This window comes from Chenopodium quinoa, unplaced genomic scaffold (genome assembly GCF_001683475.1).
Source record: "Chenopodium quinoa cultivar QQ74 unplaced genomic scaffold, ASM168347v1, whole genome shotgun sequence".
Lineage (NCBI taxonomy): Eukaryota > Viridiplantae > Streptophyta > Magnoliopsida > Caryophyllales > Amaranthaceae > Chenopodium > Chenopodium quinoa.
The window spans coordinates 153,424-172,896 of NW_018744583.1; the positions used below are offsets into that span (position 1 = coordinate 153,424).

Consider the following 19,473-nt stretch of genomic DNA (forward strand, 5'->3'; position numbering starts at 1 on the left):
CACTAAAATCGCTAACTGAGTCAGCTTTTTTTAGTGTAATTTCTTTTTTTTTTTAAATTTAAAATCAGAAATTACGAAATTAAAAAAAAAAGTCAACATGTAAAACGCTGACTGAACATTGATTTTTTTTTTTTCCTTCAAAAAATCAGGGATAAAACACTGTCCGACACAGCGCTTTACCCTGAAAACATAATTTGGTAAATAGTTTGACCACGCGTCTTTTTTGGTAATTAGTTTGTGAAATTCGACTTAGTTTGGAAAATTGTCCGTCATTTTCCCTAGTACAAATCACTCCAAAACAAACCTCCTCCTGTGCTAAATATTCTCACCCATATAATATAAAAAATACATTTATTTATATAATAAATAACAAAATAACAACAAAGCCCAACCTAAATACTCCGTAATATTCGCTGCCCAAGTTATTATCATCATTTTCATAGTCACCGCTTTCACTAACATTCACCGTCTCTGGAATATCAATGGCGGAAGCAGTCTGCCCTGCGCATTGCGCAGCATGGGCGCGCGACTACATTGGGTATTGCTTATGCACTACCAGTGACGCCGTCTCTTTATCCCTTGGTTTGGCTAGTGTTATTAGTTGGGGTGTTGCCGAAATCCCTCAAATTATCACCAATTTTAAGACTAAATCTACCGAAGGCCTTTCCTTTGCTTTCTTGCTTACTTGGATTATTGGGTATTTTTTTTCTCCTTCTTTCTGTTCATAATTGTATTTGTTATGAGTATTATCATATGCTTGTGAATAATGTGTGAATGGTTAGTATTTTTCGTTAAAATAAACCGAGCCTTAATTTTACTCTTTCTTTTTTTTATAATATAAATTAACACTTATTATGTGTCAAATTTGTTTAAACATAGTAACTTTATTTCTAACGTCTTGAGTCGAGTCGAATTCGAGTCGAGCTAACTCGAGTCGAGTTTTGACCGAGTCGAGTGCGAGTTGCTCGCGAGCTACTCAACTCAATTAGCACTCCTATCTGGAACATTGTTGAGTAATTTGATATGAATGTATTTGATAAGTTACTGTGGGTTGAGACTTGAAAGTGACTTTTATTTATAAATTTGGCATCTTTTAATAACTTAATGGTCAATTATTGTACGGGACGTCGTTGTTATTGTTTGGTATTGCTACCTGTTAATAATGGGTGAGTAATTTTTTTTTTTTAATTTTCATTTTTATTATGTATTTTCTGGGGAATTATTCTGTATGCGGCGGACTTTTAATACTCTTTCGGAGTTTCAGTTCCTAAAAGTTTGCCCCATTCACACTTTTCGTTGTAATAGGAATTTAGGTAGATTTTGTTTTTATTATGAGGTATTTTTAATAAATACTAAGTAAAGTAGAAAGGGATTGTAGGGACTAAATGAGTTGGATCAATCTTTTAATTAAAGGCGGCTCGAAAAGGGAAATGGGTAAATCTTTAAGAGAAGGAGAGAGTAACTTATTATAGTCAATTATTGTAAGTCGGCCTTGCCTAAGAATTAGGTAATCAGGTTTAGGACCTATGTACTTTCATTGTTAGATGATAATAATAATAAGTGTTTTCTCTTTTTTGAGATTGTTTGGGTATTGCTTTATTCTTTCAGCCCATAATTCATGTATTTGCATGTGGTAAAAGTCACTAAGCTTTGTCACAATGCTGGAGTAAAGATCAGGTTTTGTCTTATATATATGTAGTACCCGGGTTGTGTACTTTAAAGATAAGATTGGTGGTACCCTGATACAATTATGAATAATATCAACATCTTTTTGAAAAGTGTTAATGGCAGCTGTTACAAATTTTAGTGTTTAGCTGTTTATCATTTTAGCTAGACTGTCTAGCAATTAAGGTAACCATGAAAGTTTTGATAAGCTTACTTAAGTAGGAAGGTTAATGTTCCTCTGCATATTGCAATGACAGGACTATCAAGAAGGGAAAATTAGGATTCTTTTAAGATGGTTTTAATTTAGCTCACTTTTTCTTGTTATTTTTTAATTTCGAAAAATTGATAGGGGCCTTTATTCTGTGTGAACAACATTTGGAATGTATTATAGAGGAAATTTTATTTACTAGATTTAGTCATCAAAAGGCCCACAAGTGACCTAAAGCTGCTCTAAAAAAAACTAACTCTGTTCTCTAAAGGCTTTTCTAGTACTCCGTATAAGTTTGACTATTAATAGCTCAAATAATGTATTTGTATAAGTTATATAAAGGTTATAATCCAAAATTACATATTGAGAAAAATCTAACAAGACTTTGCGTGAATATGTTTTTTTGTATGTATGAACTACAAATGATGGTTAAGGTGGAGTTTGTGAAAAGATATGGGCCCCACTATTTCTCACATTCTATAAATAAAATACATACCTCCTATTACATCTATTTTTTATTTTATTTTATTTTTATTAATAAAATAATGTGAAGTATTTTACTATCTCTTCTTATGTCTATTAAAAAAATATTCCATTTTCCTTTTACGTCTATTTTTCATATGAAATAATATTGCACTATCGCCTTTTACCTCTATTTTTCTAATCTAATAATAATTGATAACCAAATAACTAATTATCTACAGTAGTACTTGCCATGATAAGTGCTAAAAAATTGGACAGAGGGAGTAACAATATCCCATATTATAATCATGTTTCTTGTAAATTAGCAAAGGATGTGGTCATAAATGATAAACTTTGACCTTGAAAAGTCAAATGGATCAACTAATTTGAAACGGAGTAAGTGTTAACCAGAATAAACGTACCCGTGTGGTGGGGTAGCCGAGGGTAAAAGAGAAATTTTCTTTGCAAAAGTAGACCAAAGCAAAGAAGTAAGACCACTGAGGATTGGACACAAATGAAAAAAGTGGGAAGGTCTTTGAATAATTAAAGGACTATTCAATCAATGTCTTGCTTAAGCAGTTAAGCCACCTCTCATTTTTATTCCTAATCAATTTCCTTAATCCTTATATGTATTTATCTTCTCAAATGGGAGAAAGGACCTGAGAATCAAAGCTATGGTCCTCTGGTATCTGAAGCTCACTGTGTTCTCAACACAACAATCAAGATTGGCTACTCTCATTTGTAGCTTAGAAATTATCTTAGTATAATTGATTGTATCATATGCAACTCCATAGAGTTTCAGCAAATCAGCAAGGTATAGGTAGACTCTTATCTTACTGTGTCTAAGCCTCTAAGGTGTAAACGCAACGTGCTTAATGGGTTAGTGTCTGGATGTTGCTTAAATTTTTCAATTTGAGTATGGATATGTTAGTACCAAAGATGAAAGAAGTTACAAATAATATTGTCTTGTAGTAACTCAGATCATTTTGTGACTTGTGCATTCTAAAATCAGACATAAACTAAGTATTTATTATGAGACTTTTAAGTATTAATTGGTCTTTTTGTTTTTTAAGGAAGTATTAAGTGGTCTTTTTTTTTCTTTTTCTTTTTTTTTTTTTTTTTTTTTTTGAGGGAATTATTAAGTGGTCTTTTATCCAAGAGATGTGGCTTTATTTGTTTTAATTTTTTTTATGTGATTGTAGGAGTTATGGTTACTGATAATCTCTGTAACCCTGGATCATAATATCTTGTGGTCTTACCTGGACATGTTTCACTTATCCGTCTGCACTCAGTCTTACTTTTTGTTACCCTTTTTATAATTGCAGGGACTTTTTCAACATGTTTGGCTGCTTGCTAGAACCAGCTACTGTAAGTTTCTCTGTTACAATTTTCATTGCTAATTATTCTGTAGTTCCTCCTTTGGCATACATTATGCAGATTTATTTATTAAAATTTTTAAGTCCCATCTATGATTTTTGCTCACAAAGAACTTCAAATGGATGTATCTGTTTCTTGTTGATCTTTGGCATCTCAAGTTGTAATTCTACATACTGAGCTGTAAAAGGAAAAAAAAGGGAAACTAGCTACCTCAGTTCATTGTTAGCCATGACCATTTTTAGGCATTTGCTTCATGCTCCTGGAGGCAAGTAAACAAGGTTGTTCCCTTGATGCAAACCTCTCATAAACTGATCCCTTTCTTGGTTGAGCCTAACCAGTTTTACATAGTTTGCTCTCTCCCACCCCCCCCCCTCTCTAAAAAAACCCCTGGACTTACCAACCTTATTTAACAACTTAGGTAGTGATTGCAAACCCGTACGTGAATTAGGTAACCCTGTACCTTACTATTGTTTAGTTGCTTGATTCTCTTCCTATCTCTCTCCCTTTCACGTCCTTGTATTCAATCTTTATAAATAATGTGGATCAAATGGCTGTGTAGTCTATACCTTTGTGCAATTATGGGCGTTGTACTAATTTGAATCTGAACTACAATTCAGATCAAGTGATTATTGTGTTTCTTATATCCAAAGACTACCCCCTCCCTCCATTTTCTATCTTGTAATATTTTTCTTGAAGGTCTTTGTCTTTAAAGCTCTCATAATTCCCTTCATCCCCCCCCCCCAAATTCTTTCCAAATCCTTAATTTTAGACTTTTGCTAATGCAAGCCAAAACCAAAGCACATGGTACTAGCACAAACACGTAAATACAAATAAACAACTCTAAAAGAATACTAGGATTTAAAATCTGAAATCTGAAAGTATACTGTTTTTTAATCTATTTTTATTTTTCGGCTATTTCATAAAATGCCACCGAGTACTTAAAAAATTCACCAAATGCCATCGTGTTTTTCAGAATTCACCAAATGCCACTGAGGTTTAGTATAATATCACCAAATGCCATTTTCGTTAGTTGACTGTCAGTGTCCGTTAGTTGACCCCACCACTTGCCACGTGTCACCTTCTGATTGGTCCGTTTTTAAACAAAAAAAATAATTAAACAAAAATAAAAAAATAAATTTAAAAAAAAAACAAAATAAAAAAAAAACCCCAAACCCCTTCCCTTCCCCTCCCATTCCGATTTCCGGCCTCCCCACCCACACAACCCTCACCCTCAAAATCGACCACCCCACCCACGACTTTTTCATCGGAGATGGCCAAGGAAGCGGATTCAACTGGTGGCGAGATCATGCTTTTCGGTGTTCGTGTTGTCGTTGATTCCTTGAGGAAGAGTGTTTCGTTGAATAATCTCTCTCAGTATGAACATTGCCTTGATTCTTCTTCTTCAAACGACGTCGCTCCTCCTCCTCCTGCTGGTGGTGTTAGCCGTGAACGGAAACGAGGTATGAGAGAGATAGTCGGCGTCGCGTATTGAAGTTGTTTTTTTGTTTGTTTTATTGATTAATTTAGGATTTGTTGTTGACTGAAAAATTGATTGATTGTGATTGTGATTGATTAGGAGTTCCATGGACTGAAGATGAACACAAGCTGTTTTTACTTGGATTGAATAAGGTTGGTAAAGGTGAATCGAAAAGGGATGGGGAAGGGGGTTTTGGGTGGGGTGGCCGGAATCGGAAACTGACGGGAAGGGGATGGGTTTTGGGTAGGCTGGCCGGAAATCGGAAGGGGAGGGGAAGGGAAGGGGTTTGGGCTGGTGGCTGGGGTTTGGGTTTTTTTTTTATTTTTTATTATTTATTATTTTTTTTAATTTTTTTAAATATTTTTGGTTTTTTATTTTTTAATTATTTTTTTTAAAAACGGACCAATCAGAAGATGACACGTGGCAAGTGGTGGGGTCAACTAACGGACACTGACGGTCAACTAACGAAAATGGCATTTGGTGATATTGTGCTAAACCTAAGTGGCATTTGGTGAATTCTGAAAAACGCGATGGCATTTGGTGAATTTTTTAAGTACTCAGTGGCATTTTATGAAATAGCCGTTAATTTTTTATGGTTATTAGAATGGAGGCAATTTTTTTTTTATTCCATTCTCCAAGGTTGCTCCTCACGATGGCCTATCAATGGCCTCTTAATCTTCTTTTGACGATGCAAACTCATTGCACATCTATCAATGACACAAATTCCTTTCCAATCGGACAGTTTAAGTCCTTTGAGACCATTTTATAGTAACTTTAATAAGTTTAGTCAACTGTGATAAGTGATAACCATAGCTTAACTGCTCCAATCAATATGTAGTGTGTATTTGCCATCTGGACTCTAGGTCATTAGAATTCTAAACAGAATTTGATGTTGGACATGCATATTGCACTGAGCTTTTCCAGCTAGACACCTTGTGAAAGCTTTGTAGTTAAAGCCATTGAATATATGCATGTGAGACTTGGCTGCTTGCAGATTTAACTTGTTGACCTTAGAGCCTAGGTTTATCACTCATCAAATTCAGATCTTGTATTTTTGAATGTCAGAGAAAACTCCCTGTTGGATAGTTTCTATTAAAGCTTGATTATTTTTTTTTCTTGGTCAGAGTTTTTAAATCAAGAAGAAGTTCTGCTTCTGATTGGAATTCTTAGATTTCCATATTGATGACCATTTATCTTTGAAATGCTTCACAGAACTGACTGTAGACCTAGTGCTTCCCTTACTACACTTTTTTGTAGCGAGTCCTATGAAGTCTGGCTTATGTGTTTTTGGTCTTATTCCAAATCTTCGAACACCTAAGGTGTAGAGTTACTGTATTTTCCTAGAAACTAAACACTAATTTATCCTTCTAAAATCATGCAGACAAATCCATATATTCCTAGTAGTTTGAATAAGAACCACTGTTTGTTCTGACCAAGTCCTGAAAAAGGTGTTTGAGACTTAGACTTTTTACAAACTGTAAGGTATTAAAGTAACTCTGGTAGTGTGCCCCTTATCCTGAAAGTCAGTAACCTTTTGAAAATATTGTAAACTTCATCATCAGAAATAGATCTCTGGGTTTCCTCCTTGCTCTTTCTCAATGAAAATTGTAGAGAATTGGTTTTTTACAATGCAAAGAGGATATTAATATTTTATGCTCCACCATTTCCTTCAATCCTCTATATCTTCCAAAATTATTTCTGATAGAAGATGAGCATGGATTTATTCGTGCACCATGGACTAAGGTACACGCTCCTGCACCATGCTTTTTGAGTTCAAGGGTTTATACTCTTGAGCAGCTTAAAGCTCAAAGCTAAAAGCTAGGCTTTCTCACTTTGTTAGAAAGTATCCATTGAGTTGGGAATATGAAACTTAGGAGTTTAGCTACAAGTTCAAGGCTTCAAGCTAAAACATCTTTAGGTAGTCAAGTCAGCTTTCCAGATATAGTGTGACTATACATATGGTATTCATCAGACCCTTTTTTGTAAAAAGGAATTTTCATACCTTTCCATTTTTAGATGTTAATTGAAATTCCAGCTGTTAAGGATGAGAAAATTTCCTTTCCATGGACTTTGTTATCCTTGACACCTATCCTTCTTTATTTGAGCTCAATTGTAAATAAAGTCTTGTTCAGATGTGGCCAATGTAGCATAGTAATTAAACACTTTATCTCCTTTCTCCTCCCAATGGTTATCTTATGTAGATGAAAGGGTTTAGAGAATTTGAGCTTGAGTTGTTGGGAGGTTTGAGAATAACTTACATTCATAATCCATTGGTCCGATTCAGATATCATTGCTTGCTGTTTAATTGTTCTAATGTTTTATGCTTCTTGAATTTAAGTTCCTGATCTTGTTGAATATATCTTAGTTGACTGATAGTTCACTTGTCTTTGTGCAGCTTCCTACACAATTTTATATGGCCTTGGTAAGAAAGTGTCCATATATGGAGTAATCTATGTCTTTCTGCTTTGTACTGTTGACTTCACTCAGCAATATTATTTTTTCTTGCAGCTGTACACTGTGACTACCTTGACTCTTACATTGCAGTCTGTATATTATGGTCACATCTATCATCGATTAAAAAGTAAAAGACAATGCAACAAGGTTTGTACTTTTGCATCCTGTGTATTTGCTTATGTTTGTACTAATCAAGAAATATCTCTGGGTTTGTGAACTTTACAGATTGTTGAAAGGGTATACAACTATGTTAAACATGATTTGTGCTAGAGAAGTTTGTCTTTTGGGAAAATTTATGTGTCTTTGTAATCTAATGATTCTTCTTGATACGGCTTTCAAGTTGAGAGTTGATAGAGGATTTGTTGGATCAAACAACATTGCTTAGTGATCTCTTTTGTTAGCTAACATCACCACTACTATGTTGTTATAACCTTGTAAATTACTACTACAGACTAAGTTTGTCTTTTTGTTACTTCAACTCATCTTTGTAAAAACTCCCAGCGTCCCTAAAAGTAGTTAGGTTTAGATAAGGGCCAGGTTTATATAAAATTATATAAATGAACAATGACTTATATTTTATTTTTTTTACTGATGTCCAGGATGTGATGCCTCATCAGGTAGAAGTGGGAGGAGAGTATAATGTACATCAAAACGGTGGTGTTGAGAAACAAAATGGAAATTATGGCCACACACCAATATCCAGTGCAAATCAGAGTGGTGCTACAATGAGTTCACCTATTCCACTTCCTGGCATTCCACGTAGTCATTCTGCAGGACAAGATTCCTTTTACACGTAATCTGTTTATCTACTTTTTGAAGGTGTTTCTATGCTTTATTATTCTTTTAGCCTAATCTAAAAATTTTGACCTTCCAAATTATTCCAAATTCCAAAATCTTAGTACCTTGCTAGTCTTTGAGCATGTGTCATAAGTTTTGTTTCATTTGTTGAAGATAGGACTAGGTTTTTTTTTTACCTAGAGAAAGGGTTTTCTTTTCTTTTTTCTTTTTTTTTTTTCTTTTTTTTTTCCCACCACATTATTCTCTGTAAATATCCTTGGTGTTTGCAGTTTGGATATCAGCATTTTATAGTTATCTTACCTTTGTGCTAGTCAAATGTCTCATTCGAAGTTCTGACCTTGCTGTTTGATGAATATACCGACCTATCTCTCGATAAATATGTTGACAACATTTAGTAGATACACTAGGGAACTAACTTCTAGCCTTCATATGTATGGTTTAATCTAATTCACAGTTGCTTTCTTTGTTTTTGTTGCTGTTTGTCAATCTGCTTGTAGCCTCATATGCCATGGGTTTCGGTATTTGTTAGGCTTGTACACATTATTTTTTATTTTTTTTTTTATAATCTTTCTTCTATTTCTCTTGTAATTTTGAGTTATTAAATGTGTTAGTCGTGACAATTTGTACTGAATATGTCGCTCGCCTTTCCATTATGATATATGTTATGGAAGTTTTCAAGTTATAATTGTTGATCTTTTGTTGTTTGTATTAGTATATCTGTTGATGTTAGTTTTCAGTTACTTATTATCATGAAAACCATTTACGAAAATAGTAGTCGTGTACTTTTATTCTGGCAATAGATATTATGTGTAACCGTGGTATAGTTGGAAAAGTTGGTGCCACCAAATGCACTTTTTGAAGTTTAAATGTTCTAAATGGTTCAATTTTATCTATTTAGGTCAGCAAGATCTTTGTCGACAAGCCATACTCCAACAAGGAGGTCTTTTGCTGCACCATGGAGACCCTCTACCACAGTGGATGTTGAGGATCCTATTGAAGAGCCTTTGCTTGGTGGATCCTTGCCAACTAGGCTGATGCATCCGTCAAAACCGAAAAACCTTTTGTGTATTGTGAGCTTCAATCCTGCAACCTTGTTTTCTGTTAAGAACTACTCATGATTTTGTTGGGCTGCATGTCATTTAATTTTTCCACTCAGGTGCCTGCTATAATTTTCATCGTTGGAACCCTGAATTTTACCCGTAGAGACACAAGGCTGAGTTTGGCTGTTGAACTACCAAACAGAAAGCTTTTGCAGGTAATATAGCATACTTCTATATGTATCTTACTGAATTTTATAATTTGTTTTTGGTGTGGACTTTCAGTGATAGATTTGACATCTCCAGTTCAAATATGTGTTCATCAGTGATCCTTTAGTTTACTGCTGGCCTTTATATGTCTTACTTTCTCTTGCTGCTAAAGGCAGCTATATCAATTTTGGAGCTATGCATTTCAAAGCTAATACACAACAGGCATCAAAAAGCAAGGGTTGGCAGATAAATTGAGCTAGTCTCACTTAGATATGGACAAGTTCTTTGTATTTTTTGTCAGCTTTTGCATCTACATTCTTGGTTCTAGAAGCTAATGTAATGTGTGGTAGTGTAGAGCAATAAAACAATTCTGAAAAGAGAGAAAAGCTATGATCAACACAACGCATTTGGTCCTGCTGAAGTTTTCTTATCTTGAAAAATACTAGGATAAATGACTGAAAATATCTTTGATTTTGTGGAGTCAACTCGTGGAATACTGAAATCGACTAATATGCTAATTTCGTGAATTCCCCAAATCAGAACTTATTATAGCAAATTGGAATTTCTGTAACAGTTTGAGTTTGATGGAGGGACACGCCGGACAAATTCAGTGTGACTGACTTGAATGCTAATGAAATTTCAGGTCAATGGTCAGCAGAAGATCACATCAGGTGTTGGTGAGGGAATAGGCACATACATGGGTTGGGCTATGGCAGTTATTTACATGGGTGGACGGCTTCCGCAAATTTGCCTAAATGTAAGATTTACTCACTGAAGTTCTGCATGCTTTTTATGTTTATGAATATAAGAAAAACTCCTTACTAACAATATTTAAGTACATCCTCCGTTTTTTAATAGTTGCAACACGCTTTTTCATGGTCTTTATAAAAAGTGGGCTTTACATGACTTTAACACACTTTAAGGGCTGAGTGATTGTTAGGAGTATAATTAAGTGGGTTAGCTTTAAATAAGGTTAATAGTGGAACTTTCTCCAAATAAGCTTTTCAATTATAGTGTGTTTAAAATTTTGTGACATTTTCATTTAGGGAAGTGTTGCAAGTATTAACAAACGTAGGAAGTACATGCTAAACAGTAGGAGTGAATCACAGTTCTATATTTTACTTCTCTTTATTGAACTTGGTTGAACAAAAGTGCACATCGACCATGCTACATATCAGATTATGAATATCCATAAGAAGTGACGATGAACATCCAAATGCCTAGATAATGGATTAGGAATCAACTTCCTGTTCTCCATATTAAAAATCGATCAACAAACTTCGCTGTGAAGATTTCTTGTTTCTATCCATCTAAATAAAACATATGGATAGCAAGAAAAGCAGCTGACTACAAGATCTTCTGCTCCTTATCCTTCTCAAGCCCAAAACAAGCAATATTAAAGGTGATCTGATTATAAGCTTGGCAGTATTCCACTTTCCATATCTTAGAATATCTATGCTAAAGACATATGACTAGCTCACAATGCTTAAACTATTGCTACCTATTTCTTCATTTTTACAAAATACTGTGTGTACACATATGAGGCATGAGATACCTCCATTTTTCATTCAGATGTTGCAGTTTGCTGCTGCTTCTAAGTTTATCTTATCTGCTGTCCAAGAAAAGCCTCCTCCCTCTTTGGACATTTAGAGTTATATAAAAGTTAGAAGCAGGAAAAATGATTTGTCTTGGTATCTATTTTTGCCTGTTTGTTGTAAGGATTCTTAACAACCTTACCCTTCCGTTAAAATATCCAAAGATACAATTCTAAACATTAAATAAGTATATAAACTTTTTTGGCATTGCAGCTTCTAGAAAACAAAGATAAACTATTTAAACAAGAAATACTTTAATGTCAGCAATTATTTTATGGATTGAGAAAGGTTTCCTTGCCTAAGACTCTTCTTAGAGTTTAGTGTCTTCCTGTGTCCCTGGTCGATCTAATACTTGATTACTGAAGGAAGAGGTGTGGTACACAATGAATAGAAGTACAGACTCGTGTTAGAAGCATTATATATTATCAGTCAAGCATGGAAACCACACGTTTTAAGGCCATACCACTGTTTAATAATTTTATACAAAAGGAATTTAAGTACTTGAACCAACTTATGTTTACCTACCAAGGAGATGTCCTTCAACATTGGATAGCCTGTAAGCAAGGTCCATCTTCTTAGAGCCTTAGTCCTTATGCCAATTATCAACCAGAACAATCTTTAAGTCTACAAGTAGATGCCACATTGTCAAGTGATCTCTCTTGTTTTACATATTTCAAATAGTAAATAGTTGCTATGTATGCATTCAAGCTTCTTACGTCTGCCCCTCTGCATTATGGACTCTGATGTGCTATTATGTGGAGAATTGGAGATGTTCATCTTTTGATCTTAGTACATGGTACCTGTACAACTAGGCATACTAAGTGTTTTTCCTCATAGCTAGCAAGTATTATATTAGTCTTGTAATATCTCAATAGATGATATCCACTTGTGCCAGGATTAAGTATATTTACTCTCTTGCCGTCTGCTGCTCCTGTTTTTGGATTAATGCAGGACTGGGTATTTTGGTTTTCTTACTCTAATCCTGCATCATTTACTTTAAAATAAAAACCCATCCCTAGTATTAAAAAAGTGTGTATAAAAAAAAATTTACATTCTCCCTAGCATCAATTTGTTTTGTCAATCTCATCATAAAGAATTTTTTTGAAATTATGTTTATGTTAATATCAATTCTGACAGGGATGATAGATTACTCTTTATTTAAACAATTTTTCATTCTCTAATTTTCTCCTTGTATATATTATTACTCAGTTTTTAATAGGAGAAATTATAGTAACAAAAGATTATTATTCTATGAAGGAAAAAAAAGTGATGTTAAATTTGTTTACTAGAGAAAAGTTCGCGTTGAAATAGAATAAATATATGTGTAAGAAATTTACCTGAAGAGGCTAGAAGAGTTTTTTTTTTTTTTTTTCTCTTCCCTATTTTTAAATATGACTAACGGAGTTAATCGTGTGCTATAATATTGAACATTAATATAAGGTTTTTTAGGAGCAAAGTGCAATTAGTTTTTTTACTTTGATTTTTTAAATGAAATAAGACTAAACAAATTACTATTCTTGTTTGATTTACCAAACTAGGGGGATCATAATGAAACAAAGTTTAAAAGCTCAGAGCACCAAAGTGGAATTAGTGAAACCATGGGGGACCAAAGTGAAATTATGTCAAATCTTAGGCACTGGAGTGGAAATTTTCCTTCTTTACTGCTTCTTGTGCGATAACCACTAGAATAAGAATTTGTATAACAAGGCTACTGCTCCTCATTCCCAAAACCAGCTTCTTTTGTTAGTATATATTTGGGGCCCGAATTTAGAATGTCAAAAGTCATTAATCTATGTACACCTTGTGATAAAGATACAATTACATTTTCATTGTATGTTTTAATCCTTTTGCACCAATCAAGTTATCTTCATCTTCAAAATTTGCAACTTGTGAGTTTTTACTATTAATCAAATACTGATATATTTTTCAATTTTACAGTTTAAAAGGGGCCATGTTGAGGTAAGTACACTGTACAGAGTTTACTTGTATTAATTCAGGTCTGGACAAACTGATAACCAATATTGAGCCATTTGAGTACTTTGTTGGATACAGGGGCTCAATCCACTGATGTTCATGTTCGCATTGTTAGGAAATACAACTTATGTGGCCAGGTATTTCTGATAAATACTGAGTTTTTATTTGTTCATTGTTAAATTATTAAAAGAATTTTTTTCCTTTCTCTTTTGTTAGTTCCTACCAAGTTATTTAGAGACCTGATGATCTACTCCCTCTGTTTTTATATGTTTGTCCCATTTGGTATCTACACAGTTTTCAATGCAACTTTGTAATTAAAATATCTCTAGCTACACATTACAAAAAAACAATAAAAATTGCATATTTAAAATCTAAAATTCCAGCCGAATCCAACAAGATCTCACATAACTATGTTCTGAAATATATAAAAAAACCATTAAATTACTAGATTCCATTTCCATTAGAATATCTCAAGATTTCAAATGAGACAAACAAAAGAAAACGAAGGGAGTAGTTTACTCCAACTTTTCTAAATGTTTACCTATTATTTTTGGTAGGATCGTATGAAACATAGGTCAGCTATGTAACTGGATGGTTTGAGTAAAAGAGGGATGGATAAAAGATTGTTGACACATTTGGCTACTTTTCTTGTTGAAATTTAGTTGCTAAGTCATGTAACATTTCTAGTTATCTCTCTCAACTTCTGCTTAACCCTTCATCCTTCCTAATCACTAATTCGCTGCCTATGATTACAATTAGTAAAATGCTCAACCTAGTCATCTATTTCCTTTTATTTTTGACATTCTATTATGGTCTTGAAGAGAGGGGGGGGGGGGGCAGTAATTTTTCCTTCACCATTATGCTTGTAGCAAGCGACTCAATTTTTTTATGTTACGTGTGCTTGTAAAAACTTTTCGCATAGTCATGGTACTGTTGCACTTCTTAAAAGCATGTTACAATTTAAATACTAATGGAAAAAATCTTGTTTGAATTAGAATTGTAGATAATGGAATGCTCATATGCTATGAACATGATATGGGAGCAGCCACCAGCTATGCTCATACTGCTTTGGACATTCCAGCTCCTACTAGCTAGGCTGAAATCTTGTACCAGTTTGTAAAATAACATCATTTAACAAAAAAAGCATAAATTATGTTATATGGGAAACAAATGTCTTCTGTACTCTGTGAACTAACCATTATATTTCGTCCACATTAAGCAGAAATTATAAGCTAATAATCTTTTCATGGTCAAAGGATGAAGACATAGTAAAGCCCTTCTAAGAATCCTTTAACATCGGGTCAATGTACATAGTGACAGTTTTGCTTCTTATTAGGTCTTGTGATTGAAAATTAACAATTCTATTAGGCTTCCTACTACCCTAATGCTGATGGATACCTTTTCAACATAATATATGACATTAACTGAAGGCACAAAGGTATTTTTTTTCCAGAAAATTCCTGTTAATGTTTGGTTCTAAGTGCAAGGAGTTGTATAAGGTGAATTCCTCTGTGAAAAGTTGTATAAGATTGTGGGCTATGCTTTTATATATATATATATATATATATATATATATATATTATATTTTTTTTATATATATATATATATATATATATATATATAGTATGCATTTCTTTGCTTTCTGTGAATAAAAGAATGTATAATATTTTGTCATTTTTCTACTTATTTTCATAAGATAACTCTAGAGGGGGATTATTTATTTTCTTTATTGTTAACAACTCAGACTCTAGCTGATGTTTAATGTTTATCATGCAGCATACTAGTTAATAGCTTGGATTGGTCGAAGATTTTCCCAAACCTTCCATGGCTGGTTGATGCAGGAGGCTGTGCACTTCTTGACACATTTGTATCCTTAATTATCATATATGGTGTTTCTTTGCCTAGAGTTACTATATTCAATAGAAAATCTAGAAGATCAATATATTTATTTTTTTTAAAAAAAACCCTTAGACATTCGAAATATTTTTGCAGATTCACTCCTTCCTATCTTGAAAATCAATAATTTCACATTTCTACATTTGTTTTCAATTTGGTAAATGTTTGCATTTATGTGCCTGGGTTCTGGGCAGTTGGCCTAAGTCAAAATTTAAAATGGAAGGAAGAATGTATGGCATATATAATACTTATCTGCTTATGTTTGATGCGGTTGTATTTGTGTCCTGAATTACAAGGCATTGTTGGGTCCTTAATCTCTTTGATTAGATACTACTTCAGTTTGTATATTTTCTACGTCAGCGATCATATCATCGTGGGACCAAGCAAAGCACAGAGACACACATTCTACATTAAGTTAGAACTTTACTTTCTCAGGTAGTTCTTTCCTTATTTTCTCTGCCTTCATATAGTATCAATGCCATGCTAGATCATTTTGACCCCGGCATTTTGAACATATTCATTGAATGTATATGCTGATCTTGAAGATTCTAGTTACATTTTTTTATTTGTTTTAATAGGCAAAATTGGGATTTAGCTTCTTTACATAGTTTTATCACATTTTCCCACTTTTGGTCTTGTTTAGTCTTATCTTGATACTAGTATAATTTTGTGGAATACAATTTAGCACGAAACCTAAAATATATCTATGAGAATAATTGGTTACTTGACGCTAACGAATCAATTATAAGTATAGATTTTCAAAAAGGCATAATTCTTTAATATCATTTTTGATACTGTACATAATGTTGTAGGAAACTACCTTATAAAAATCGATATTTGTGAAAAACTACCATAGATAAAAAAAACATAAAGCATAAATTGTTGTAAAAAAGTACCTTTTGCCGGTTTCCGGGAGTTTGACTATTGCCAGCATTGACTTTTCATTTTTTAATATTTTTTTCCCTCCTTTTTCTCTCCATATTCACCCAAATTTTATCTTCCTCATAATTTTTTCCTTCTCTCTTCTCAAGGCCCTTATACCAAAACCCAATTTTCTCTCCCCTCTTCTTGAAGAAGACCCAACCAAAAAAAGAACCCAAATTGGTGAATTGGACTCTGGATTTTACTTTATACTAATTGTTTTGCAAACTCTTTTGAGAATATTGCTCATTTGTTACAAGTGAGATAAGAAATGCAAATTCTTCAAGGTTTTGATGTTGTTGTTTGCCATAGATGATGCTTTGTTTTTTAGCATGTAACTAATGTGAGAGGAGGAAAGAGAAAGAAGCTAAGTGAATGTTTTGCAGGGACTAAGGAGAGGCATTTGCCAATTTTTTTGAAGGGGAAGAGTTAGAATAGAAGGTGGCGAGTTAGCGCCTATCAATTACTCGTAGTAATCATCAACTCCCAAACATTGGAGGGAAAAAGGAAGGAAAAAAAGAAAAAAAAAAAAAGTCAACGTCGGTAAATAGTCAAACTCCCAGAACCTGGCAAAAGGTACAATTTTACAACATTTAATGCTTCGTAAGGTAGTGTTTTACACCATTTTCTATACAAGGCTATACCACTTATATCTGAATAGTAACTATTGATGTAGTTTTTTAGGCACAGTTTGATGACGAGAGGTTAGCTATTAGTTACTCACATGAGCTGGTTTTACTAGCTACTTGTATTAGTTATATCTATTAGCTACTCAACCTCCCTTTTTGCCCCAAATCAATCCTAACCAAACACTTTAGTTTAGCTAGATTTTTTTTTTGATATTTTTGTTCATAAACACAAAAATGATACACTATGAGGTTTTATTTAACCATTTGTGAACACAGAGCCATGGGACTGCAGTATATAGTATGTACCATATCCTCTTAATGTCATCTATCGTACCACATGCTCAGAGCAATTGGTCCTGTCCAACCAAGCCTTTTCATTCATTGTCGTATCTTAGTTTCTAAAAGGAAGTGCTCCTGGTGGCATGGATAGTAAACTTCAAGACTTATACAGAGATCACTATAAATTTGATAACTGATGTTCGATAGATAAGGTAATGTTGGGAATAAATGTAACCCATCTTTGAAATTTCCCCTTGTGGCTCGTGAAAACTGGTTACTGTTTTAATTGATCTAGGGTAAATGCCGCTTACCAAGGTTGCTTTATTTGGTGCAATGGTCTTTTATGAGCTCGTCCCATTGCTATGCTCTTCTTTTCTCTAACTTATTGGAGTTGTTACTTGTTACAGCTCTAGTTTCTCCATAAAAATGGTTCAGCCTTTTTATATTATGTTACCAGTTTGATATCTTGTTGAGCTTTTATGTCTCAAAGTCGATTTTTGCATGATCACCTTTAGACTTCTGGTATGACTGTATTTCAAGCTCAACTGCACTAATCTCTGATTTCACATCATAACAGGGAAATTTATGCATCTGAAATCACGACATTGAATCTCATTGATATCAAACTGACAGCGCTGGGGATGCTGCTTGGCTTCAGCGTAACCTCATATCACAAATTGCTTACCATGATATATTTCTAACTATGATTTTTCAGTTTTTGTGGTCTGTCCTGGACAAAACTCCAATTTTGTTTTTTCTCATTTCTTGTTGATATTCCTTTGACAACTGAAAACAGCTTTTAAATTTTCGAAATTGTCTCATTTTAAAACATTGTAAACAGATCCGTAATATTTGTTACCATATGATTCAATTATCCTTTTGCAACATAGTTTTCCTACAAATGTTTATTGACAGTTAAATCCATCTTGACTTGTTTGACATAACTTATAAGATCTCATCATCCGTAATTCCGTAGAATAATATGAACTTTGTTTACGTGGCATGGAACGAAAATGATATGTATATTTCTATTAAGCTCTGTTTGTTTTGAAGAAAAAATTTGAAAGGGAAATTGATAAATTGAGCCAAAAACACACTTAACGAAACGCCTATCTTTTGGCGAAAATAATTGGGTGAGTCGGACTCACTGTGGGTCTAATATGTCTGACATTAATAATATAATATCTTACATTATTAGATCATTAATGTCATATATTAGATTATTAAGGTCAAATGTAAGATATTAGATTATTAATGTCAGATATTAGATTATTAAGGTTAGACATATTGGACTCACGGTGAGTTCAATTTCACGTAAAATGTTATCAATAATCTATCAGATTTGACACTCAATTTTCAAATTGAATTGAGGCATCTTAATTACAAGCGGAATAAAAATGTCTATTCTTTTTTTACTGGTTTAGCTTGTTGATTGGTGGATGGGACTAAGAAGAGTAAGAACGAGGATAAAAATGATGGTTTATAGAGGGAAAATGGGGAATGAAAAAAACCCTTAAAACGGTGTAGTTTGATAGGGGTGTAGGCAGTAATAGGTAGACTATAGAGCAGACTAAAAATTGTAGTCGATCATATGTAAGAAAGGATCGGAGGAAGGAGTTTGGGCCAAGCGCTAATCAATATAATATAATTACGCATTGTTGCAAACCCTAATTGTCAAAATTTTCTCTCTTTCCCCTTGCTGGACGGTTGTCTATATTCCCTAAAGAGGAAGGAGTTCGTCCATTCGTTCTTATCATCCAACTAGCTTTGGTGGATGTTCAAAATGCTTGTGGATTGAGTAGAGAAACAATATTTGGGGCTCTATTTCTCCATGATTCCTAGTCAAAATATTCGTGGAAATCATGTGTCAAAGATATTATTGCTTATTATTATATTATCCTCTAATTGTTATGCATGTGATCTTGATTGGGTGCGAATAATATGATTCATGAAATTTCGCAATATAGTACTTAATTCCTTATAATCATGTCCATTGTTCCTCCACCAACCGATCTTGGTTGAAAACCTCTCGAGACCCCACCATCCAACCAACGAGGAAAGAGGACAGAGAAATGGGTCGGGGTGGGGGAAAGCAGGGTCGGGATAGATCAGATGAAAGTAGATTTGGGGACTAGGTCGGGGTGGGGATAGGGGAGACATGGAAAGGGGTGTGGATCAGGGTGACCAAGGTCGAAGGTGATTAGCAAAGACCGACAAGAAAGGAAGGTCTGGGTTGGGGTTATGGGTGAGGGACGACGTTGTCCAATGGTGGTTAGCGAAGGGGGGTTTGGCCAGTGAGGGATGAGATGGTATGGTGAGAAGGTTATTTATACTTTTATTTTCTTAAAAAAAAATATTTTTAAAACATATTTTAATTGTTGAAAAAAATTCTAACCAATCCCAAGTGTAATACCCTGGAAATTTCCTTCCTTTAAAATACTCCTTTTACTCTAAATAAAACCCCTTTTAGGAAATAACCAAAAATTACCGC

At 33.9% G+C, this 19,473-nt stretch overlaps 1 protein-coding gene across 3 annotated transcripts; it reads left to right on the forward strand.

The window, feature by feature from the left end:
* Positions 1-359: 359 nt before the first annotated feature.
* On the forward strand, positions 360-17,845 carry LOC110699483. Of its 3 annotated transcripts, none has more exons than XR_002506904.1 (14): positions 360-697; positions 3,661-3,703; positions 7,585-7,611; positions 7,698-7,790; positions 8,243-8,436; positions 9,340-9,511; positions 9,598-9,696; positions 10,332-10,445; positions 13,222-13,242; positions 13,336-13,394; positions 15,034-15,124; positions 15,481-15,588; positions 16,461-16,650; positions 17,560-17,845. XR_002506904.1 is itself a non-coding variant. In XM_021876973.1 (13 exons), the coding sequence occupies exons 1-12, from the start codon at positions 483-485 to the stop codon at positions 15,565-15,567; spliced, it is 1,215 nt and encodes a 404-aa protein (XP_021732665.1). In that variant the 5' UTR covers positions 360-482; the 3' UTR covers positions 15,568-15,588; positions 17,560-17,845. The 3 variants fall into 3 exon arrangements, 1 of the variants encoding a protein (XP_021732665.1); XR_002506905.1 differs by lacking the exon at positions 360-697 and adding an exon at positions 2,867-3,149; XM_021876973.1 differs by lacking the exon at positions 16,461-16,650.
* Positions 17,846-19,473: the final 1,628 nt, after the last annotated feature.